The sequence below is a fragment of the Callospermophilus lateralis genome, chromosome 9, assembly GCF_048772815.1.
Source record: "Callospermophilus lateralis isolate mCalLat2 chromosome 9, mCalLat2.hap1, whole genome shotgun sequence".
Classification (NCBI taxonomy): Eukaryota; Metazoa; Chordata; class Mammalia; order Rodentia; family Sciuridae; genus Callospermophilus; species Callospermophilus lateralis.
The window spans coordinates 7,228,871-7,254,904 of NC_135313.1; the positions used below are offsets into that span (position 1 = coordinate 7,228,871).

Sequence of the window (26,034 nt, forward strand, 5' to 3'; positions counted from 1 at the left end):
AACAGAAGTCATAATGAAAGCCCAGGAGACAGACACACACACACACACAAATAAAAAATAAATAGGCTGAATTTTTAAAGTGCCAAATAGAACTTCTGAAAATTAAAATAAGAACTAAACACTCTTATTGGGAAGGAGTATTAAAACAATAGATGCCAAACAGCTACAAGGAGAGTAAACCAACAGGCATTTGTGAGGAAGCTTCCTCACCTGCAGGACTGGCAGGTGAGAAGATAGAAAAAGAGGGGGCAGAGGAAGTGAGATGGTAGTTTTCTAATGGAAGTTCCAGAAGGAGCAATCAGAAAGAACCAAAGAGAACCAAAAGACAATAAATAAGAATTTCTAATTGAGAACTACACGAAACGATATAAATAAACACTCTAAAATAAAACTAGTCCTCTTGGATACAATGAAGTAAAATCTGCAGAACAGCAAAGACAAAGCTCAGGTCTCAAAAGCAACCAGAATGAAGCTCACTCAGGCAGCAGAGAGGACAGACTGGAGGTCAGAACAGACCGAAAAGCAGCTCCACAGTCCTAGTAATGCCAATGGCAGGGGGATGGACAGAAGGGAGCACTCTGGACCAAATTACCAGCTACTCCAAATCTGAAGTGGTCCCTTTCCCCAACTTCGTCCCCATGGCACATGAACCTCACCATTGCAGAAGCATACATTATCCCCAGAGGGGATGTGTAAAAGCTCCTCTCGGCCATGGACTGGGTCTAAGCTATCTCTGGCTCTCCTGCATCTAGCACAACACACTGTACACAGCAGGGGCTCAACATGAGTATCTGAGCTCCCACAAATCACATACACGCTCTTTCAGGCCTTGTTCTCTGTGAAGAGATTACATAATTTTTCTCAAATTGAGAAAAATGACCTTCAATCAGGACTTGATCAACTGGCTTTAACATTAAAGGCAGATATAGTTTTCTAGAACAGTGAAAAAGAAGGTGGTTCTTGGGTGGGAACTGGTGGCATCTGTGAGGGCTGTGGAGTGAAGCCTCAGACCTCTCAGACACAGATGTGAATAGCTGTTGGGAGGCTGACAGAATATTGTGGATGGAGAACTTTACTGGCTAACCTAAGGCACAATAGGGCAGCTTTATCTTTCTTCTAATGACCTCAGAGCTTCTTTAATTTTTAAAATTTGCAGTGCTGGGAACAGAACCCAGGGCCTCCCACATGCTAGGCAAGTGCTCGCCCTTCTTCTATTTTATTTTGAGTAAAAGTCTTGCTAAGTTGCCCAGGATGACTTGGAACTTACAATCCTCCTGCTTCAGCCTCCAGAGTAGCTAGGATTATAGGTATGCCCCAACCACCCCAGGACTTTAAGAATGTTTACCTGAGAACTGTGCCTCTAGCACCAGAGGAGACAGTGTCCAAGTCTCACCAGAGATGAACAAGTCCCAGGGCTCATCCTCCCTGGAGCCTGGAGACAGAATTAAGCCCCTTTACGCAAACAGAAATGGGATGACATAGGGCCAAGGACAAGGCTACCAGGATGCTCCAGGGAAGGGAGCTGGTAAGAGAATCCAGGAAACTTAGCTGACTCTCTATCTATAGATCCTGCATCCATGGATCAAAAATACTTGGGAAAAATTGATCTGGACTGAATATGTACAAACTTTTTTCCTGTCATTATTCCATAAACAATACAGCATAATATCTATTTGTACAGCATTTACATTGTATTAGGTACTGCAAGAAACCTAGAGATGATTTGAACTCTACAGGAGGATATGCAAATATCACACTGTTTAAGGGCCTTGAGCATCCACAGGTTATGGGGGGTATGTGCCAATCTATTGCAGATACCAAGGGACAAAAACACAGAGTTCATTTTTTAGGGCCACTGCATTTACAAGGAAAGGCCACTTGGGAGAACTGTCCACCAGCCTCACTACTTATTCAGAACAACACTTTTGCTGACAGACTGAATATGGCAGAGATGAATACTAAATGATTACAAATTATATTTCAGGAATTATCCAAAAGAGAAAGTAGTAGTTTCAATAAGGAGTCAAACCAAACTAACATCCAAGCTAGTTTTTTTCATTTGTAGACTATCCTGTCCCTGGCGTTACTCCTTCACATTACTTGGCCTGAAGTGACAAGGGCTCCTGAGGGCCTGGGTTGAATATCCTTATTTTCTATATGCTACTCTTCCCCTGTATTTGGGTTTTCTACCTAAAAGTGAACAGAGCAGAGACAGGGTGGAGCTCATGGGCTCTCCTGGGCTTCACGCCACAGTGTACATGTAGGAGAGGAGTCTGCTTTGAACAGAGAGCATGGCATGCAATGGGGGCTGTCAGAGGCATGTGAACCGCCTCTTCCCCAAGCAGCACAGTTAGCTGCAGCAATGATTTGTGGATGCAGCGTTGGTGACACCACAAAAACAGAAGGCAGATGAGCATAGGAGAGCCGAGTGTTCTGTTGGGAAGGAGGGTAACCAGCACTACTGCATGCATCCTGTATGCAAGGCTGGTGATGATGTGCTTGAGCTGACACTCCTGCCACAGGGAACTAGCAGTCTCATTAGTTTGAACAGATGAAGAAGCTGAGGCGGGGAGATTAGGAAAGTTGTCTAAGGAATGAGAATGAACCTCAAGACAGACTTAAAGACAAACGAGAGTGCAAAAGAGGCATTTGATTGCCACTTTTCTAGATCACGGCTCCTATGCAATTTCCTGCACGAATACTTTCTTTTATAGGTCTTTGGTGGCCAAGGCTCATCTATATTTACAACCCCTGGATTCTCTTCTTGCTATGATAGTATGCTGGGAACTTAGCATAGTTCAAAAGAGCTAGATTATCTTCTCTCATATTCAAAGATGATCTAAACTGCCGATACCAGACTTCTGCTAAGACATGACCCTGAAGGTAAGGAGGGTCAGCACCCTTCTCTCTCTGGACAAAAATTCTGCAATCTTTCTCCAAAGAGCAGAGTCAGGCCAGAATCAGGGTTCATAACACCCATGTATCCAAAGGCCTATCTGCCACCACAATCTGCATGCCTGAGGCTGCCACCCACTGACAACCAGCAAGCAGCTATGCAGGGAGAACAGCATGGTGGGGGACAGGAGGGTGGCAGAGTGGCATGTGTCTCTTACTACCCAGTGAATTTGCCTGGCTACCTGGGATCTCACCCAATTGTCCCATTCAGCCTCTGGACCATAGAGAAATCCTGCCCTGCTTCTCTGCTGCATTAAGCTTTATGAGAAGTTGCGATGGAGGCTCTAACACAGGTCTAGAAACTTTCTTCCAAAAGCTGTGCCACCCCAGAGGAGGAGTGTGGTGTTAAAGGATGCCCAATCAGCCTTTCCTATGACTCATGTGGTGGGAACAGCTGACCACAGCATCTACCCAAAAATAAACTGAAAGTGTCATAATGCCTCGAAGGAAATGTGAATGGAGATATGCCCATGAGGATAGCCAGTAAGCTATCTTATAGCCATAATAGAACGAGAGTTCTTGAGGAAGGCTGGACTTCTCTTCCGGGAAGTACTGTACAGCTCTGCTGGCAGGTGCCCCCTGCTTCCTTCCACTGGGAAAATTAAACAGTTTGGATTTTTAAATAATGAGACTGGAGCATACTGTCCTCAGGTCCAGGCTGGGACTGCTCTTGTTCCTGACCTGGGATTTCTGAGAGTGGTAACTTGGGACAATGATCTTCCTTCTGTTCTCTTCCCTGTGTGAATGTGCTAATGTTGACTTTGCCTCTCAGAGCTGTTCCAGTTACCTGCAGCAGGTAACTTGGGGCCCCTAGGCCTCAGCTTCTGAGGATACAACAGTAATCAAGAATGCTCCACAGGGTGTCACAGGGATTAAATGGGATTACAGATGTAGACTCCCCAGGACTGTAGCCAACACAGTAGGTGCTGAGCAGTACCTGCCACCTCACCACCAGGGCACATTCCTCATGCTTCACTCACCACCAATGTCACTGTCTCATAAACAACACACAGGGAGGCAGATAGTCCGTGACGAAGAGAGAAGATGCTCTAAAATCATGCCAGTGCCACCATTCTAACTTCCAATCTCTGTAAGCACCCAGAAATCAACCTCCACACTACAAAACCCACAACAGAGACAACCACAACAGAACCCGTTAGGTACATTCACAGGGGCCCAGAACCACAGCCAAGGTCAGAGTCACAGTGGATGAGCAATCACATGATCAGGGACCCGGCAGGGGGCAGGCTCTGGAGGACAGCTGAGCCTGGAGGGCAAGGTTTGTTGTCAAATGTGCTTCTAACACAGCACAACTTCTATGTGCATTCAAATCCTGTGTTTAGGAGCAAAAGAGATTTTACAGGAGAAATATTTTTGTCCCAGTCATTTTCCTGAAGTGAAAAGTGAGAGTCCCTTCCCAAGCACACCCATAAAGGAAGCCATGGCCAGAAAGCCTGTGTACGTGGCAGGGCCAGGTGGCGCTTCTGAGTGGGTGGCTTACTTGTTGCTGTCCCGGTACTCGTAGATGTGACATCCTTGAGGCAATCCAGTCTCAGAGTCCAGGATAAAAGCAAGCTTGAGCTGCACAAAGAGAAGGAGAAAGCAGGTGAGCTTCAGGCAGCGCTCCAGCAGAAGGAGGGGTAAAATGATCAAGCAACATTGGCTCCCATGGCTATGGAGAACCTGGTCCTCCCGCTCTGGGAAGAACCCACACCTCACAGGAACCCTATTGTCCATGTCCGTGCTTTTTCATTCAGCACACAACCAGTATTTGGGAAGTATCCCCTTCATGCCAGACACTGAGCTGGCTGAGAAGAAGTAACAGTACACTGCTGAGGCCACCTTCATGGAGTCTGGGTCTAACAGAGGAGCCTGGCAGCAACCAAACCACCAAACTGAGGACCAGGCACATCTACGCAGAACTTGGAATTAAAGAGTCTTTTCTGAAGCAAGAAAACCACCCCACGTTTCTGTGAAAGCAAATGACTGACTTAGAATGGGATGCGGGAAGGAGGGGGTCACCTGGAACCTGGAGGGGGGGCGCCTAGCATAGAGCGTGACATGTGCATAGGTCCTGGGGATCACCTGAAGCATGGCTGGTGAAGCTGAATCCTGACAGATAGAGGGACATAGTGGCTGGTGACAATGGGGAGGAAGGCCAGGAAGAAGATGAATTTTCTCGGCCACACTGGAATTTTGGGCCTTTATCTTAATAGCAAAGGGAAGCTTCTGGTTTAGGGAAGAGCTGTATAGTGTGATCAGAGCTGTTTGGGAAGGCTGGCCTGGTGGCTGTGTAGACATAGCAACTTGCGGTGAAAGAGCGGGAGGAGCAAGAGCCTGCGGGAAGCAGAGGCAGAGAGTGGTGAGGGGCGGGGCCGGAGGAGATGGAGAGAAGGGGACAATTGGAGATTCATAGTAGAAGTGCATTTTTAGAAGTAGAATCAGCAGGATATGCTGATGGATTTGATGTTGAAAGTGGTGACGACAGAAAGAACCAAGTTAAGGATGGTTCAAAGCATGTGTGCGCGCACGCCTGTGTGTGCGTACGTATATGTGGTACTGGGAACTGAATCCAGGGCTTCACATATGCTAGTCAACCATTCTGCTCCTGAGCTACACCCCCAGCTCTGTTTATTTTGAGACAGGGTCTCACTCAGTTGCCCAGGCTGGCCCTGAACTTGCGATCCTCCTCCCTCAGCCTCCCATGTAGCTAGGATTACTAGCATAATGCCACTGAGTGTGGTTAGGGATAGTTTAAGTTTTTGATCTGAACTAGCAGGCAGATGGTTGTTCCATTGTTAAGTGGGAAAACTAACTTTGGGAAGGATGGGGAGTCAAAAGTTTGATTTTTGACATGCTATCTTGGAGACACCCATTAGCTTCCTTTTGTTAGGGAAGATCAGGAGTAGGAATGCTGGCAAAGTTTTGGTTTCTTTCTTGACTCTGGTGGGGAAGGCTCAGGGTCCTGTTAGAGTCAAGGGGTCACCGCAGCCTAACATTTCCAAATGCAGAGCCAATTATCATACTTACAATTTACTGGGCTTTTAAATCACTAGGGAAATTTTAACTAAAATTAACTGCACTTTAGGAGGACACATTATTATGATCTTTTTTAACTGCAGGGCTGTTAACACAGCTAATGATCTGCATCATTAGATGCTGGACAAATTCTCTCTTCCTCAGAGGGAAACAAGCTCTCAGGAATGGTTTGTCCTATTATCGACCCAGATGAAAATTAAAAAACAGAAATAAGCCCTTTTTTACCATCATAAAACTGGAACTTGGAGTCAATGGCGTCCTTTCTCTAGAGCCCTGCTTGGCTCTCTCCAGCATAGCTATTTAAAAAAAAATTTATTAATTAACAATTTTCTCCTTATTTCTCTCTTTGCAGCTGAGGTCAGGCCCATATTAGTTTTGTCCATTTCAAAAGTCTACATTGCTTAGAAATTCTGACATCCTTTGGCTCAATGTTTAAATAATGGATTTGTGGCTCAGAAAAATGATCAGAAATGTAAGAAGAGGCCATGTATGGTGGTGCTTGCCTGTAATCCCAGCTACTTAGGAGGCTGAGGCAGGAGGATGGCAAGTTTGAGGTCAGTCTGGGTAACTCAGCAAGACTCTGTCTCAAAATAAAGAATCTAGCTCAATGTTTGAGCACCTGCCTAGCATATATGAGGCCTTGGGTTTAATCCCCATGACTGAAGAAAAAAAATGCAGAAAGAAAAGTTTTAACCGCAAAACTGCCTCCATGTTACTTGCTGGAAAGGCTCTGGAATGGCAGAAGGTTAAAAACTCACACTACAGACAGTCACACGTGGAATAGCGTATAGCCAATAACCTGCTTATGCAGAACTTCTTATTAACGTGGGAAAATATTTGGAATATTTGGATAAAGCAGGATGCATATTTGACTATATACTGTTAAAACTGTGTGAGAAAGAACAAAGACTGCATAGAAAGAAGGCTGGGAGGCGAGAGATCATAATGGCCCAGCAGTGGTCCCTGGATGGGAGGTTCTAGGTAACTGCTTTAATTTCTTGGCATTTTCTAGATTCTTCAGGATAAGCATGTTACTATGATTCTGAGTAGAGACTAATACATTTCCCCCTTATTTTATGACTGGTAACTCTTTTATTCGTTATTTTTTTAAGTTGTAGATGGACACAATACATTCATTCATTCATTCATTTATGGTGCTGGGAATTAAACACAGTGCCTCCCATGTGGTGGGCAAGCATGCTATCACTGAGCAATAACCCTAGCCCATGGTGACTCTTAATTCTCTTAAGGAATTCTAAGTTGTTGTGGCTTTCCTGGGTCTTCTGCTTCCTGGCTGTGCTTCAGCTATCATTGTTGAGGGTCTCTGCCTGTCTTTTTAATACCAAGAAATGTTGCCTTCAGGTCCTCAACCAGCCCCTATTTCCTGCTCCCTTATCATGAAAGAGGGCACTGGTTGGAGAGGGCTGAGCCACAGAGTTAGTTCAGAGACACAGGGATCTGGATGAGCTGGCAAGGCTGGCTGATAAGAGGCTCCATCTCAGGCAGAGCTGGGGGACGGAGGTTCTGGGAGACAGGTAAGATAGAAGCCTGACAGGACACACACACACTGAACCATGAGACACCGAAAGCCAGGATCTGCCATCCAGCCCCACTGCACCCCCAGCTCCTATGACCAGGTGAAAAAGGAGGGATGAGATAGAAGTTCTGGTCCTTGGTTCCGAAGGCTGAGGGAGGTAATTTCATGGAAAGTCTCAAGATCAGGAAGCTGCATACACAACAGCAGAAGGGCAGGCCAGGTGCTGAGTGGAGAGCTCAGCTTTGCTGCCTGCCTGCCCAGGGGAGGCTCCCCTTCATCCTGATGAGAGTCTGGACTAGGTATGCCTGCTGTTCATACAGAAGAACAACTTGGGGCTGAGAAAGACTAGTTAATCTGTCCACACCACAACTGGACTTAGAATTCAACCCACCCACGCTCTCTGACCACTACCAGAATTACAGGATGTGCTGGGTCTTGATAGGAAGACAGGGAGAGAGTGTCACAGATAATGTTTAAGATGCTCTGGCCCGAGCAGCAGAGTAGATGGCCCTGCTTCTCGCCCTCATGAGGAAGAATGGCAGGCTTGGGAGGAGAGTCTGGGTTCATTTGGGATTGTGAGGAAGCTAGTGGCAATGACGGGTGCTGGAAAGATAGTCCTGAGGTTCAGAAGCAAGATTGTAATCTGGAGGTAAAAATATGAGAGTTGGTAGTAAGATGGCAACTTATCTGCAGGATGAAATTATTCCAAGACAGTGTGTGGAGTAGAGAGAGCACTGTAGGTAGAGTCCGGAGAATCATCTGTATGTAAGAGGTGGGGAGCAGAGACTGAGGAGTGGCCAAGGAGTTTTGAGTGATGATGGTACAGGAGCCAGGAGAAGACATCGTCTGCAGGAGGCAGTCATCAGAGGTCATGCCCTTCTAAGAGGTCAGGTAAAGCAAGAATGAGCACCCAAATGAGGACTCTCAAGGCAGTAGTGGGAGCAGAGATCAAGAAGTGACAGTCTGAATAATGAGTGGGTGAGGAAATAGGAAGTGCAAGTGTACACAATTCTTTTGGCAAATTTGATAGGATGTGGGGCTGAAGAAGAGCATACCTTGTTTAAAGGAGGGAGGCACCCTGAGGAGAGGGGTGAGAGACATAGAACAGTGGTAACCAGAGAGTCAGGCTCTGAGATGAAGAGGGACTGGAGTCTGGCATAGAGCTGAGGACCCCTGCTCCTCTGCAGGAGCAGGCAGGTGGGAAGAGATGCAGACAAAGCTGCAGATTGGGCAAGGAGATTCGAAATGTTCTGGTATGATTTTTGTTCTCTCCTGAGAAATAGAGGGCCAATGGTCTGCAAAGGCATGGGAGTTTGGTGGGGGAAGAAGTGGAAATTTGAGGAAAGCAATAAAGGTTTCAAATTGCTTGCTTGGCAATGACCAGGGAAGAACACACAGATTGCAAGGGAGCACCGAGGTTCCACCTGGGCACTCAGATATGAGGCTACTGTAGCAACCCTTGGCCTGCTTGCTGACTTTCTAGACTTTGGCATGAAGAAAGTCAGGTTGGTCCAAAGCTGATATTTGCCAGGAAGGTTTGAGGAAAAAAATAATAAGGCAAGGGAATAGTGTCATGATATGGCGACAGAGGGACCCAAATGGACCAGGGAATATAAGGGGAAACAGGAAGGAAGTTAAAAACAGAGGGCTAGGGCTGGGGTGCAGCTTAGTGTGGAGGACTATGCCTATCTAGCAGGTGTAGCCCTGGCTTTGATCCCTGGCAGCCTAAAAGAAAAAGAAAGAAAGGAGGGAGGAAGGGAAGGAACATGAGATTAGGGAATAATTCTACAAACTGGGCCCACTGTGGTGACCCCCATGTGCTCTCTTTCAAAAAGTAATTAATCTGCAGCCCTGGCTGGCTCAAGTTGAAAGGAGATATTACATTCGTCAGCAAACTACCTGCTATCTGCATAAGTACAGACCCCAAGCATCAATAAAAAGAACACAAGTTACTCTGAAGAGGGTAGGGGTGGGGGCGGGATTTGCGACACTTACATAGATCAGTCCCAGAACTCAGGAAGGTAAGAATATTTTTTATAAGACTATATTTTTTTCTTATATAAAATATGTAAGAACAGGTTCCAACTAGAATTGGTCAGCATGAGCCAAAAGAACCTAGAGTTGTCAAGAGCAGTGGCACTTGAAATTATGACATCATCCTGTCAGTCAAAAGTCAAGGAATTTCTCTGGAAACTTCCCTGGGGCCAGCAGAGAGGTGGGTTGTCCTTCTCTCCGGAAAAAAGCCCTCTCTCCTTTGAGAGTGTCCCCTTTTCCCTTTTCTTATCCCTTCTGATAAACTCATACTCGTACTCTGGGTGACATGTATAAAATTTTTCTGGCCTGATCATAACAGTCAAGGCTTGAAGCGGGGTTGGAGGGGTTTCTCTGTGACCCTGGCTGGCTACAGACTTACAGCAGACCTCTGCCTTGTAACTCTGTGAACCACTGGGTTGTACCAGCCTAGGGTTAGGTGAGTTCAAGGTGGGGAAGTTGGGGAGTGGAGGTCAGGGAGCAGGCTATGCCTGACCTCAGAGACGGATAGTCAATCACAAGATCCAAGAAGAAGTCAAGGAATGGTGAGCTGGGGGTGGGGACCTCCTGAGAGCTCTGACATTCACCCGGGATGATGACATGACATGCTGTTTCTCAGATAAAACATGTCCTACAGGTATGTATGAAGATGTCTACTATGTGCAAGGTTCAAAACATAAATTAGTGAATCTGCTGGTCTCTGCAGCAGACATGGATGCAGAGAGAGCAGGCTCTTCTTCCTTGCTGATGGTATCCTAGGTTCATTCAGCTGGTCACATCTACCTCCTCCCCAGTTCCAACTGCCAGCTCTTGGCCTGGATCTGACACTTTTAAGGGAAGTCCATGTGCCTTTCAGTCACTGATTAGAAACCCAAGCCAATCAGTGCATGGCCCATCCTGGCCCTAAGAATGGGTTCAGGAATGGCAGCATAACTCAGCTGAGGCCAGCCAGCTAGGGGCAGATGTGTGCCATGTGCCTCTGGCCTTAAGGACTAGCAACCAACTTGCTACCAGTCTGAGAACAAAGAGAACTCCCAGAAGAAGCAGGCGCAAAAGAACTGCAGGAGAGGAGAGCCAGCCTCAACAGAGCATGCCTGGTGCCTATCACCTTCTGGACATCAACTGCTCATCATTCCTCTTGAGGATACTGACACCTAATCTGTCAACCCATGCCATTAGCTCTCCTTTCCTGACCCATTTTCACCGCTTGGCTGAGTTGTTTCTCTAGAACATGAACCCTAAGATGCTTCCCTGTTCATGCCTTGGCTGGTTTCAGGCTGCTGAATGTATGGAAATGAGTTAACGGAAGCCCAGGCTCTCTAGAGATTAGCTGCTTGCATGCACAAACACAGACTAACAGAGGGTGAGGAGGTGGATGTGTGACAATCAGGCTGGCCTCAGGGTGGACCGCAGAAATCCTAAAGGCCAAGGAGTGGGTCCCACTCTCCTCTGCCCTAGATAGCTCACTGCCCGAGAGTGTGTGGGGGGGGGCACATGCTCCTACCCCAGTGCCCTTTCTCATGCTGTACCTGCTCCTTGAGAAGCTCTTGCCACCTGCCTTTCTAAACCCTCTGTAAAACGACTCTAATTTTCTATCCATCTCTCTTCTGGTATGCTAGAGACTGGGCCTCTCCTTAGGGATCCTGATAGGTAGCTTTACCAGGGACCTTGGGTGCCTAGTGCCCTTATTGCTGTCCACAGTGAGGGTCCAATTTCATCCCTTGCTTTTTAAAAAAATTCCTCCTTTCCTTTTGGTAAACAAACACTGCCTCATATCTTTCCCTTTTCAGTAACTGTCACTGGCTGACAAATAGTAGCTCACATACTCCATGGACAGGTACTCTCTCTCCCTTAAGAGGGCACATGGTCCTTCCCTCTACAGTGGTTCCTGGACACTTCCTACAAAGCTGGACCAGCCAGGACAGAGGCACACCTGTATGCTGCCACCTGGGGGCCAGCCTAGTGGCCCTATCCAAGGCCATAAAGGATATGGAATGGGACAGAAAGGAGTGGTCAAGTGGGCACACTGGATGTCCCCTGGACCAGTGAGCAAGCCAATCTTTAATTGCTTAGGTGCCTAGTTGGCTTGCCCAAATAGCCACATACCTGGAGAATGTTCTGCACAGGTTGCGGGCCCTAAGCCCCACTAGTTAAGGAAGACACCAGTGCAGAACCTTGGGTGCTTTTAAACACTCTGGTCTGCCAGGCACAGTGGTGCCTGCCTATAATCCCAGCTACTCCGGACACTGAGGCGGGAGGACCAAAGTTTGAAGCTAGTCTCAGCAACTTAGCAAGGCCCTCAGCAACTCAGTGATATCCCGTCTCAACACAAAAAATAAAAGAGGTGGGGCTGGAGTTGTAGTTTAGTGGTGAGCACTTGCCTAGCACGTGTGAGGCCTGGGTTTGATTCTCAACACTACATGAAAATAAATAAATAAAGGTATTAAAAAAAAAAAAAAAAAAAAAGAGGGCTGGGGATGTGACTCCATGGTAAAGTACTCCTGGATTAAATCCTCAGTACCAAAGAAAAAGAAGAAAGAAAACTCCTGGAAGGGCAAAGATGGAGTTAATGAATTGAGGAACTTCCTGCTTTGTCCCTAATAGCTCTAAGATGCCCTCTCAGAGGTACCTGCAGTCCCAGCCGGACAGCATGGTAGGGCTTTCTCTGCAGGCTGCTCTGTGATGGAACAGGGCACCTGGGAGCCCAGCTCAGCGAGTCCCTGACAGGGTTGTAATGAGAGAGGTCATCTGTGAAACTCCAGTTTCTTTCTTTGGCCAGAATTTTCCGGTTCAACCCACCATGGGTTCTCCAGGAGGCCTGTGAGCTTGCTTCAATGCTTCAATCTGCTAGCTATTAGGACTCAGGTTCAAGCGCAGGTCAAGGACCATTCTGGAAGCCTCCAGCCTCCCCATGGCTGACACTTCCCTGTGTAGCCCACTGGATCTTGCAGGGTGTCCAATTCTTCCTAAGCTGAAAGTGGCCAATCCTAACATAGAGCCAATATTTCAGAACACCATTTATGACATACTCAGAAGGAATAGGAAAGTTACCTCTACCTGAAGCCTTGGTTTTATAATTGAAAAATCTTATTTGGAGGAAATCTTCTTATTCTCGAAATGATCTCTAGTTTTCCTTCCTTAGTCTTCATTATTTGGTTTGGATTTCCTAAGCATTATTTCTTTTTTCCATCTCCTCTTTGCTTTCTTTTATAAGACAAAGATGCTGTGGGCTTTGCCTTAACTTGGTTAACAGTGATTCTACAGCAATGTATTAAATTTCTTTCTCCTAAGTCCACTGAAGTCTTTTTGGACCTAGAGGGAGCTTTTTAAGAAAGAACTTGCTCACTCAGCAGGATTCTCCTCCCACCCCAAGCTCCGGTTCTGACCTGGAAAAAATAAGAGTGAGAAAGAGCAAGAGAATCCTGCAGTCCTGACGCTCGACTTTACAAACCACAAAAAAGGACCTTGCTCCAGTAACGTAATCATGGAGATTTCTGGCACTTTGGTCTTTCAAGAAAAATACATCCATCTGCTGGCACAGGGACCCATCAAACTCGATCCTGTTCAGCATGGAGTTCCCGATTCATTAGTGTTGGAAAGTCTACCGCAAGGCCACCGCTCCCACTGGACGACGCCTCCCTGCAGCGCTGTCTGCAAACCCCACAGCTGCATTTTCACTTAAGGCCACTTCTCCTGACTCCACTGTACCTTGTTCCAGGGGCTTGTTCTATTCTCATTAAGACTAAAAATGACAAGGATTCTTCAATCCTAAGGCTTTACTTGCTCAGAAGAAAAAATGTCTATCCTAGAGCTCCCATCAGTTCACAGGGAATCTGCTCTTTAGTTAGGAACCCAAAGAGCCTGTCCCATGGAGCAGAGCTGGCAGCAGCTCTCCTGCCCACCTGTCAAGCTGCCTCCTCTGCCAAGTGTTGTTTCACTGCTCACTAGCAAGACCCAGGCAGCAGAGCTCTGCTTGCCACCATCCCAGGTGACATTAGGCTTTTATTACTGGTGAGACCAGCACAGAAGGGCTAGCCTGAATCTCTTTTAGCAGATCAGCAGCCTCCTGATCAGGCTCCACCCAGGCCCTGTTTTTTGGCCCTTGAAAAAATTCCTGAGCAATGCAACAACAGTGAATACAGGCATGACGAGCAAGTTTGCCTATACCATCTGCAGCCAGATGAAGAAAGGATATAATCTACTCATCCTACTCAAAGCTGGCCAGGGTGTTGGAAAATTACCATACAGAACCATTTCTGCTGGAGCTCTGGGGCCTCAGGTCACCCACTGTTCAGAGGCTGGCTGCTGCCCAAGACAGGAAAGCATCAAGAATTGACTGCAGGGACTGTACATCTCTCCAAATGCATGGAGGTGGAGATGCATCTGGGAAAAACACTGATTTTCTGGGGCAAAGAATGCTTCCATTTTGCCATCTACTTATCACCTTTCTAGAGCTAATGGTCCTACCCTAGGCAGTGGAGAATCCCATGCCCTAGACTCTGTCAGAGACTCTCCCTCCTCATGTCAAAGTGGCTACCACGAGACTTGCATCACATGCTCAGTGAAGAGGAGAGGAAGAAGTCAGGTAGCAGCAGTCTGTGTCCATTTCCCACATCCCTCCACCCCTAGGCCATGCTCTAACCTCATCCTGGAATCCAACGAGGCCACAGGAAAGTGAAACATGTCAACCAGATGAGCTGGTGGTTTTCCTTTCCTCAAGGGCATTTTAAAGATATTCCTCCATTCTCACCAAAGTTCATCCTAAGAAACAGCCTTATAAAATCTATTTCTTCACAGGCTTATGGTGTAAAAGCTGCCCACTATGACATTCAAGGTCCCCAATATCAAGCCTCATGTGAGGAATGCTTTTAGTGCTAGGAGATATGTTCTTCAACTTTCAGTGAAGTTTGTTATTAAAAACGACATTATACAGGACTGGGGTTGTGGCTCAGTGGCAGAGTGCTTGCCTAGCATGTGTGAGGCACTGGGTTTGATTCTCAGCATCACATATGAGTAAAAAAAAAAAAAAAAGGTTCAATAACAACTACAAATATGAAAATAAAACAAAATTCCTTAAAAATACTTATAAAATTCCCCACCCCATGCTGGACTACTTCTGCCATGCTGACATTGAAATCAGGGACATCCTGTGACTTGTGCTCCTTCCCTTGCTTCTGACTTTCCCTCTTTCTATTATAGTCATTTCACTCTTTCATTTCCTGTGTTGTAGGTCCTCTCACATTCTCTTTAGAAATATATAAATAAAGCAAAATTCTTCAAAATATAAGCCAGACACATATGAAACTGTGAGAGGCAGGCATGTTTGAATACCCCACTAAACAATGGCCACTACGGTAGGCAGTCAGTTCACGGTTGAAAGAAAAGGGGACATTCCCATACAATTCTCACAACCAGTGATCAAGCTGGCTCTCTTCTTGAAAAAACAGGAGAGAACAGAATGATCTTCCAGGGAATTGGCCTCAGTTTCCAGTGCCTTGAGGAGTCAGAAGTTATGTAAGCCCCGCTGGGAGCCAGCAGCTCTGCCTGCCTCCCCTCTCCCTGAGCTGGTGTAGAGGTAGGTTTCCAAGGCCTGAGGCTCTCCACCCGGAAGATGGAGCTGAGTTCCTCTGTGGTTGTCCCTGTGGTTTGCTTCCTGGAGGAGGGAAGAATTCTTTCTAGGTTTCCTAGAGTAAAGCACCCATAACCATTTCTGCCATATCTCCCGGAAGATAAGCCCCGATGTTCCAGAAGAACCAATGTGTGCATCATGTGATATTTTAATCAAGTATGAAGTTTTTTTTAATCAAGAGCAAGTAGCAGTGGAAAGCTCTTTTGCATAAGGCTGTCTGTCACAGAGAAGAGCAGCTGTCAAAGTTTATGACTAGATTCCAGGGTAATTCTGCTTCCTTCCTTCCAGTCAAGGCCAAGTACCTGAACAACATATTCCAAAACAACATTGCCATCTGAGGTCCTTTCTGGTCTTGGAGAAAGGACCAGAAAAGATTAGCTGCCCCTCACCAACTGCCTGCTCCCACAACTTGGCTTCAACCTGCAGAGGCCTTAGTGCCGCTCCTGGCAGGAGAATCACTTTCTACCACCAGCCAGCCACAAAATACCCATAGATCTTACACTGCTTAATGGACTGCTCAGAATAATCTAGAAGGGACACTTAGGAGACTGGGGTACGTGTAATGTCTGAAGTTTCCTATTCATATTCCTCTTACTTGAGGTTCCTAGTCCCATGCAAGATAATTACATGTGTCTTTGTTTCTTTACAAAACATCATATCAATCTAAGAGACACTGTTCTACCTGCAGTTAAAAACCAAGGAACACACGGGTAGTGCTACATTTAGACTGTATAGGCTGGGTGTGGTGGTGGTGCATGCTTGTAATGTCAGCTACTCTGAAGAAGGAAGATCACAAGGTGGAGGCCAGCCTGGGCAATTTAATGAGACCCTGTCTCAAAATAAAATTAAAATAATAATAATAATGGACTGGGATGTAGCTCAGTGGTAGAGCTGTTACCTAGCATGTATTAGGTCCTGGGCTCTATCCCCCCATCTCTAGTACTGCAACAAACAAAACAAGACAGTATAGACAGAAGTTTATAGCTAAGATGAAATGTAAAGGCTAAAAAAATGTAGGCTATAGGAAGGGCCAGGACCCAATAGGAGGGACATGAACATCCTTTCCACCTGCCTTGCTAATTCAAAAACTAGCTTTGGTACAGACACTTCTGGGGTAATCTCACAGTTCACAATCCTTTAAGAAACTATGCATAATATTAAATGTTAAAAAATTTCAAAATAATTTCAGGGAAACATCCTATTAAACTCTTGTTTTCCCTCAAACCCCACATAGTCTCTGGCTCTGGGGATAGAACTCAGGTGACAGAGGCTTTCCAAGCCCAACTTTCTAGACAAGTCAGATCCTTTCTCTAGTCTAACATTCTAGCTGTAAGACTAGACAAGATTCTTTTTCTGGTATCTCAAAGGGTTCACTATAGCATGTACAAGGTCCTGGGTTCAAACCCTAGTACTCCAAAAAAAAAAAAAAAAAAAAAAAAAAAAAAGAAAGAAAGAAGCATTTGCCAAAGGGTTCACGTTTTGCTTCTGCCTTCCTGCCACGGGCCTAGACCTCACCACCTTGAGGAAGGAGCTTGCTCTGCTTGTGAACACCACCCTCAAATACCCCAACAGGAGGAGGCACCTAGTCTAGAAGGAAAAGGTATGACCTACCTCTTTGTACCTTGTTTCTCACCTCTGTAGAATGGAGACAGTGACAGCACCTACTTCACAGGTTGTTGTGAAAATTAAATGATAAAAAGCACAGAGCAGGGCCTGGCACAGCCAACACAATGATTCTGAGGTGGCAAGACCTGGGGACAGTCCTCCTGATGGGCTGAGCTCCAAAGGAAAACCTGATACACTGAACAAGCTACTGGGCTCATCTGACTGATCACTTCAGAAGCAATCTCTAAAACCTGAGGAATTTCAAGTATCAGGAAAATCAGTTTCTTGAGCAGTATTCAGAAAACTGCTGCATATCTAAAGGCCTCCCTGGAGAAGCAGCAGGAGGAGACAAGGCCACTTGCTGGCCTCAGTGGCCCCAAACTTACACTGTGCCCCAGGGGTCATGCCAACCAACACAGGGTCCTCTGTTTCAGGGCAGCTAACCCTGATTTTATTCCCAGGGACTGGTCTCTAGGGCTGCTTCAGACTGGCAGCATACACCTCCAGATGAGGCTCTCTACTGGGGCAAAGCTTCTGAGAGGTCCTGCTGGGCTGGCAGATGTGCCTTACCATGGAGCTGCCCAATACCTTGGCACCAGCAACAACTTGTGTGTTAATCTCTGCTTTGGGAAGGAAGAGGTCACTGTGACCTGCTAGCATATGGCTGAGGCCACCGCCAGTCTGGATACAAAACTGCTTCTATCAAGGTCTGATGCTTATCATTAGGGCAGGCCTCCAGCTGTGTTTCTATTCAGCTGTCATACCAGCCCAACCAGACTAAGCTCTGATAGGGAAATCCCAGTTGACTACTCTGGTGATTGGTCACAAGGCTTTAAATACAGGTGTTGCAGGGACCTGCGCTAAACAGTGGGAATTGCAGGTTCTATGAATTGCAGGGGCACGCAGACTACTGCCCCTACTTTAAAGGAAAGGAAGTGGATGCTCAAGAGAAGTGAAATACTGCCCAAGGTCAGCGAGACATAAATCAGTACTTGGCCTATTTGGAAACAGAACCCAAGCCTCTACAGTTTGCATTGCCTCCTGGGCACCCTTGCTCTCTCTTTCCCTGTAGGTAGGAGCTCCAGCAACTTAGCACTTCTTCCTCTAGGTCCCAACAGACAGGACAGACATGGTGCTAGGACATCAGCCTTTTGAGGCTTTCTGGCAAAGGCACCAATGAAGAATAAACTGGGGACCTCCTTTCATCCACCAGAATTTAGGACAGGCAACCTCAGGGAGAACGTTGGTCTGCCCAGATTCAGGAGAGTCTGGGTAGAAGGAAGGGGCTCTGAGGCGGCCCTGCAGAGGCAGTGTCAAGGGTGGGGAACGGAGGGCTAGGTACACCCTCTGGGGTGAGAGCAAGGGAGACAGAGGGTGGGCTGGCCCCACCTCTGCAATGACCCTGCCCTCTGGTTGGCTCAGTCACACAGCTGGTTAGCAGTGATACCAGAACTCCATCCAAAGCCTTTTCATGCTCAGGGTTTGCAAAAGCCTAAAAGAGGAAATGTTACTCAGCTAGTCAAAATACTGAGTGGCAGGAAAAAAGAAAGAAATAAAACAACAAAAATTAAAATTAGTATAGGATCTATTATTATCCTATTGAAGAAATGGGCTAGGGACTCAGATAGCCAGTTTCTAATACTTACATCACAGGCCCCTTCTGTGACTTCATCCATAAAATGAAAACATCAAAAAGGCGATTCCCTGAGGCTTCTCTCTGTGCCACAGTTCTGCAAGTATCATCTCTGTGGCACCCAGCACCCTGCCAGGCACACTGTGTGGTGGAGGGGAAGGGCTGGCAGACAAACTAAATCACGGACTCTCATGATGTGGGAGTGCAGAGGAGGATCTGGTCGAGCAGCCTGCGTGGATTAGAAGAGGCAAGACAGCAAAGATCTGAACAATGCAGACAGGAGAGGCTCCAGGTGATGGGCCCTTTAGTGTGCCCAGGGCAGAGACCAGCTAGGTCATGCCCATCACTGTATCCCTGGCACCGACCTGAGTTCTCAGCAAAGTTGGTACTCAATAAGCAACAGATGAGGGAACAAATGACCAAAACCAGAGGGAAGGATGACTACTTACTGTTCCACAATAAGTAACAGATAGGTCTGACTACAAGTAAGGTACAACTTGATAATAGACAAAATAATATTGATGATGGGAACACTACTGTCAAGATTTACTGAGCTTACTCAAGAACCTTTTTGTGCTGAGCACATTCACCCATGCTCTTGCTGAATTCCCCTCACTGGTCTTCGAGGGTGGGTACAATCGACATTCCTCCCAAGCGCTGGAAACCTGGAGCTCATGGTGGTTGAGAGGTGTGCTCCGGGTCCTGCATCTGCAGCTCTGGGACTTGAGTCCAGGGGCCCTGGCCTCCAGCTCAGTACCTTTCCATAAGACAACAGACCCTCAGCTTATATCAATGAAAACTAAAACTGGGCCCTATTCTGTGTCTGGTCCCTTCCTAGGCCCCCTGGAGCCGAAGGATATGGACTGCTTTCCAACATCAAGCACCCCTGAGTGGAACCCCAGCCCTTTCCCGGGGCAGTGCTGGTGTCCCACATGGGGAATAACAACAAACAAATCCTTTTTTGTAATTATAGAGCCACAGAAATTGCAAAGATGGGACTGAGTTTCCACATCCCCATTGTTCCATTTTTACCTGTAAGGTCACATCTTACCTAATTACAGTATAGCACCAAAACCAGGAAAGGACACAGCCTCTTTACAAACATGGCTGAATGTGTGTAGCTGCCTCTGCCATCTAGACACTGCCTGCTCTCTCAGGATAAGGGTCTCTCTCCTGGTCCCACCTTCCCTAATCCCTGGCAATCATTGGTCTGGTCTCTGTCCCTTCTCTGAATTTTTGTCATTTTGAGAAATTTCTATAAATGTAATCATATGATATTTTAAATGCAGTTTTTAGATTTGTAGAAAAATATGAAAAAATATCCACATCCAACAAGAGAAAGAACTAAGAGGCAGGAGAAACTGGTCCTGCCACTTACGGCTTTGTGCCCTTGGAGAAGTCGGTCACTCCACGCCTCAGTTTCCCCATCTATAAAAATGGGTAAGCAGTTTAAGGATTAAAAGAGGTAAATTATGAAAAGCACTTGGCAAACAGAAGGTTTGTAATAAATCCTAGTCTTTGTTGTTATTACTTAAAAGCCAAGGAGGCCTATGAGCTTCTTTATGGAAAATGAGGCTCCTGGTGGTCACAGGTGATGAAGGACATGAGCTCAGCAACACTTAAATGACCCAGGCTATTTTTCCTCTCTCTTTCCAGACTCCATTATGGAAGCAAACTGGGACTTCTAAAGGGTACTTCCCACAGAAATCTCCATGCCCAGCTCCACAGAAGCCACCAGGTGCCAGGTTCACAGGGGACCTAGAATTCTGAAGGTGGGAAAACTGGCCGAGTGCTCTCCACTCAGCACAGAATGTCTCCTGAGTGGCCAGGCTGATGGGAGGCCCCTAGCAGCTTCCTGAGCTCAGAGAAGAGGCCAGTGCCAAAGTAGGGTAGGGGTCAGATGAGTGATTGAATTAGGTGCCGCATGGATACCCCACAAAGCTCCACATCACTCAAAGGCTGTATATGTGAAGGGGGACAATGGCCTGTACTACCCACGAGGTCACCTCTACTATGACTAGCTATGGAAATCTGAAAAAAGTCTCCCCAAAAATCACATATGCAAAGACTCCATTATATAGCTGAGAGAGCACTCGACTTTGAGCCTTTGAGTAGCTGGGAACCCAGCACAAATGGCTGGCTAGATCTTAAGCAATATGCCCCACAGCCCATTGAAAATGGGACAAAACCAGGCATTCAGGATCCTTCATGATTTATTGAAAGTGGTATTGTCTGGGCCTCTGCATGGCACCAGCAGGGGTGGGTTGGGGGCGCTTCTCCTGATGGCGGGGTCACCCATGTGTCTCCTGTTCTCTTGGACTTTTCAACTCCCCTGGCCAGTGTTCACTCACTCTGTTTTTCTCCTTTGAAGTTATAGAATACGGCCTCATCGATCACTGACATGTTGGGTTTCAAAAGGACTGGGAGTGAATTCACTTTTTTTTTTTTTTCTTATAACAAGTGAGAAGGGCTCAGTTAGGAAGAGAGAGCAATCAGAAGGTTGGGGGGAGGCGGGGCACAGGCATGGTGAACACGATTGCTTTGCCCCAGTTCCATGCTGAGCGTCAGGGCTCATGGTGGGGAACAGAGGCTTTCATGGCATGCCACACACTGCTCCCAAGTACCCACGTGGCTCACCATGGTCTCTCCAGCAAGACCTGATGCTGCCTGCTAGTCCTGCTAGCTGTATCTCGGGGGTGTGAGCAGGCCTGAGGCAGATGTTCAAGGCAGGGGAGGGATGTGCGCCAGCCCCCCAAGGCTGGCCACCCTGTGGGTGCCTTTAACTGAATGGCCCCAGTGCACCTCAAGTTAGAGGGTGCCTGCCTTTCCTCCCCGGGTGGCACCACATCCCCTAGCTACTCAAGAAGAATCCCACGAGTATCCAGATGTTCTCCTTCCATGTTTTGGTCCTGATTTCATTACTCAGCCTCTCTCACCTGTCCCTTCCTGTCAGCAGTATGACCTCAAGGTTGAGCCTCAGCTGGGGGACAACTGCAGCCCTCGAGTTGGCGTTCTGGATGTGCACATATTGACCCCTTCCAATGCAGCCTCTACCGAGCTGCTAGAAAGGGCTCTCTGAAACAAAAGTTCTATTCCTTCACTCCCAAGTGTAAAATGCTTCAACAGTACCACGCTGGAGTCAAGGACACACTCATATTTCAGGGTAGAGCAAAGGAGGTCCCTCAAGATCAGCTGGTCACTTCTCCAATAGCATCTCCCATAGCCATGCCAATGTAATGCACATTCCAGAATGTCTCAACCACTGCACTGCTGTGTCTGAAACTTTCTTGGAGAAGCCATTCTCCATCTGCCCTCACCTGCCCTCCCCTACTGGGACAGGAATCTTCTGCTGCTCCTGTGAATAACCCAGCACACTTACACTCTGGATCCTGGGTTTCTAGAAGACAGGAATGGCTTATCTGTCTTGTAGGGATTGACCCAAAGCAAAATTATCAGTGTTACTTTCTGAACATGTTTGTTGCACTGTATTTTCCCATGGGTGAAAGATGGCAGCCTCTACTTAGGTTCAGCTGATGTGGATCATCTCAGATCTCCATCAACATCCGCTGCACAGCCTTCCCAGGCAAGCAGTCCTTGGCCTCTCACCCACAGCAGGCTTTCTTCCCACCACACAGTACTCCAGCTGTTCTGAGGAAAACCCAATTCCAATGGCAGTTGTAACCAGCAAGCTGCCTTGTTGACTGTAATTTTTAAAAGCCTCCTGGTTAGGAGATTAAAGCATGATGGGGTGACTCACTGACATGGGGGTTTGAATGTAATCAGCAAAGCTCTAGATTTGGCACCATTCACCATTCCAACTGTAGGCAACACTCAGGAGGATTTACCTAGAAAGTTTAGGGGTTTTTCTCTTATCATTCCACACCCTCTTTTCAAAAGATGCAATCTTTAGTTCTATTTATCTATTTAGTTCTATGGCCAAGTCTGAAGCCATGGAAAATTCTTTTCCTGGGGCAACATCCTTTGCAGATGAGTCCTGGAAGGCACCATGCCTGGCAAGGCCCAGGTCCAACTCTCTTCCAAATCGCTCAGGTGTGTCTGACTTTGTTTCTGAAACTATTTTCCAAAAGGAACTTCTGGGATTGAGAAATAATGTGCTTAGAAAGGAAGGGGGAAACTAAAAGTAAATCCCCAAACTATTAAAGTTCCAGAAGAAAATCTCTGTGATCCTGGGTTAGTCACAAGTTTCTTAGATATGATACCAAAAGCATAATCTGTAAAGGAAAATTTTGAAAAATTTGACTTCATTAAAATGAAAAACTTCTGCTTTGCAAAAGAGAGAAGCAAGTCAGAGAGAGTAAAGAGATATGAGAATGAACAGCAAGTCAAAGGCTGGAGGAAATACTGCAAATCACATATCTGGTAGGGAATTTGTATCTAAAATAAAGAACCCTTAAAACTCAGTAACAAGAAACTAACTAGCCATTAAAAGTCATAAAGAGTAAAGCTATGTGGTGAAGAAATGCAGCAGTTTTTTTTTTTTTGTGTGTGTGTGTGTGTTAAATACACACTTACCATATGACCCAGCAATTCTGTTTCTAAGGATTTAGCCAAGTGAAATGAAAATAGCTATATGAAAGCTTATTGGTAGATGTGGGATTATTCACAGTGCCAAAACCTGGAAAAAATCCAAGTATCCTTCAACTGATAAAAGGCAGAACAAACTATGGTACATCCACATGATGGCATGGACTCTATGACAAAAGGGAACTTAAAGACTATCAACTGGACAATTCCATTTGTATGATATTCTGGAAAAGCCAAAAGAACAGTGACAGAAAACAGGCGCTGTGGCATATGTCTATCATTCCAGTGGCTCGGGAGGCTGAGGCAGGAGGATATAAGGTTGAGGTCAGCCTGGGCAACATGACAAGACCGTCTATAAAACAAAACAAAAAGCCTGGGATGTAGTTTAGTGGTAAAGTGCCCCTGGATTCAATCATCATCATCATCAGCAACAACAAACAAACAACAACAACAACAAAAGAAAGAAAGAAAGAAACAAACAAAAGAGGTTAGTGGCTGCCAAAGGCTAAGGGTAGGTAGGAGGGGTTGACTATTAAGGGCTACTCAGGAACTTTCTAGGGTGATGGAACTGCCCCTATGTACATGACTGTGTGTATAGCTTACATAACTGTGTGTTAAAAAGGGTAAATTTTACTGTAGGTATTAATAAGGCAAAAGGTGATTCTGACTAAACATGGCTGGGGAGTCTGTGTTAGGAGATCCCAGAGACAGGATGTGAAACCTGGCCTTTTACAGACAAAGCAAAGAGGCTGAAGTGTTGGGTGGAGCCACAGCAGGAAAAAAAATGCAACTCAGAACAATAATAAAAACCCATTTCCAACCTGCGATGTTAACAGATTAAGGCAAACCCACAAGCTGGCAGCCCGGTGAGAAGGGTGACAGTGTACCATTGTTGTGGGCCTTGAACACCTCAGAGCCCGAGTGGCCCCACCTTCCTGGGAAATATGCTGAAGCCAGAAGCTCAAAAAATGTCCACTCTAGGATACACTGAAGAGCACTATTATTAGACGAGGAGTGAACAATGGCTATTTGTTGTTTTCATATTAATTTCAAAATTTTTTATAAAACAAATGTATTATTTTTATAATGAAACAATGAAAGTTACTTTAAAAAATTTCACAGAAAGGTTAATTTCCTTCAATCTAGTATTAAGAATGCATTCCTAAGGAAATAACTCATAATTCCGCTTTCATTTTGTAAGAATATGAATTGCACTGTTATAACACCAAGACCTGGAACTGTCCTGGCTGTAACCACCTGGGGAAAGCGTTCTGCTGTATATCTCTGCTGTATACAGATACTGTCCTTATCTCCTGTGACCAACAAGGAAACTGAGCACATAAGAATTAATGTCACCCTGCTGAGTGAAAGCCAGGGCTAGAGCTGGGCAGTGGACCCAAAGGCTACGCTCTGGACCCCCACCCTTGATGCCCTGCAGAAGGGCCTCAGCATGCTTCACGGACTGGATCCTGGTAGTAACAAGATAGCTGAGATGCTGGGCCTGGGCCGTCAGGAGGGAAATGGGGACTGAATAAGAGTCCTAAGCCAGTTCCTAGATAGACAGGGGTCCAGAGACACAGGGTGGGCAGCAAGGAGTCAGGCAACCAGATCAGGAAGCTGGGTAGCTGGGAGGGGCCCAGAAAGAGGCGTTCAAAGTTCTGTTGCTCTCCAGGAAGGCCAGGATGAGTGGGCAGAAATGTGAGGCAGAAAGGCAATACAGAGTTGGGGCAGTGTGGAAGAAGCGCTAAGACCCAGGATGTGGCTGGGGTGGAGCAGGAGAAAGGTAGGGGCGCATGCTTGACTACTTATAGAACCAAACTACATCACTTACAGAGCGCAACACACCAGCATTCTCAGAGCTCAGTCACAGCCCTTGCTCAAATGGGCTCAGACCTGAGCAGATTCTAATCCTTAGCAGAGTTTCTTATTTAGGTGACTCAGCTAAACACAAGCAGATAAGGAGCCTGCTAGGACTCCCCACCCCTTCGCCCTGTGTGCTGCCCTCATGTCCTTCCACTCTGGCAGATTTCCTTTATCTTAGGAGGTCACAATTCAAAGGGCAGCTAAATAATTTCTCTTTGTTTTCAGCATTTCCAGTATTTTCTTTTTTCAGGGCCGAGGGCCAGGCAAGCGTCCTGCTACTGATCTAAATCCCCAACCCCCGTTTTAAGTATTTTCTAACAGCAAATTGCTAATCCTCATCATACAGAAGAAAACTTTTAACAGAATGACTGTGTTTCTAGCTGACTTTTTTTTTTATAATTGTTTAGTTGTCGATGGACCTTTATTTTATTTATATATGGTGCTGAGAATTGAACCCAGTGCCCCACACATACCAGGCAAGCGCTCCACCATTGAGCCACAACCCTAGCCTAGCTGACTTTTAAAGTACCCCTTTGGCCACAGCTTGTGTCCTCATGTGAAACACCAGAGCAGGCACCTGAACACAGGCCCAGGTTCTTCCTGTGCCCTTCTTCCACTGTCTCCACTTCCTCTGGGAGGTGCTACTCTGAGAGCTGATATCATATTCTAATCTTTCTGTCCCCAGGGCCTAGCAGGTACTCTGTACCTAGTAAATACTCAAAAAATGTGGGAAATTAAAAAGATAAGTCAATTGGAATATTGTCAAGCTAGAAAATAAATTTAAGATTCTAAATTCTCTCTAGTTAACAACATGTCATTTGCATATGTTCCTTAAAATGGGGATGAAAGTATGATTACAAAACAAAACCAGTTGTTATACAAATCTATCATCCTTTCAGGAATGCAGAAACTTCTTAAGGAATTATGGAACCCCAATTATAAATGGCAGACTATAAAATGGGCATTATGTCCTCAGGCCCCCATGGCCTCAATGACATCCATTGCTAGCAGCCTGTGGCCACCCGGTGGTACACTCCATGAGGCCTGGCATGCCTCCTGCACCTGACAACGTGAGAGGCTGATGGTGAGAGAGGAACCACAAGTGGTCTGCTCCCACCAGTCCAGGGTCAACACTGTGAACAGAGAGGAAAAGAGAAGCAAAGCTGCAAAGCAAAATCAATGTGGATCTAGAATAGG

At 46.3% G+C, this 26,034-nt stretch overlaps 1 protein-coding gene across 5 annotated transcripts in view; it reads right to left on the reverse strand.

Moving 5' to 3' along the window:
• Dis3l2 (DIS3 like 3'-5' exoribonuclease 2) overlaps positions 1-26,034 on the reverse strand; it is a 343,677-nt gene that overhangs the window by 28,512 nt on the left and 289,131 nt on the right. For all 5 annotated transcript variants that reach the window (XM_076866045.2, XM_076866042.2, XM_076866043.2 and 2 more), the window contains one exon: positions 4,457-4,536. In XM_076866045.2, the coding sequence (XP_076722160.2) occupies positions 4,457-4,536 (80 nt within the window). The remainder of the gene's footprint in view (positions 1-4,456; positions 4,537-26,034) is intronic.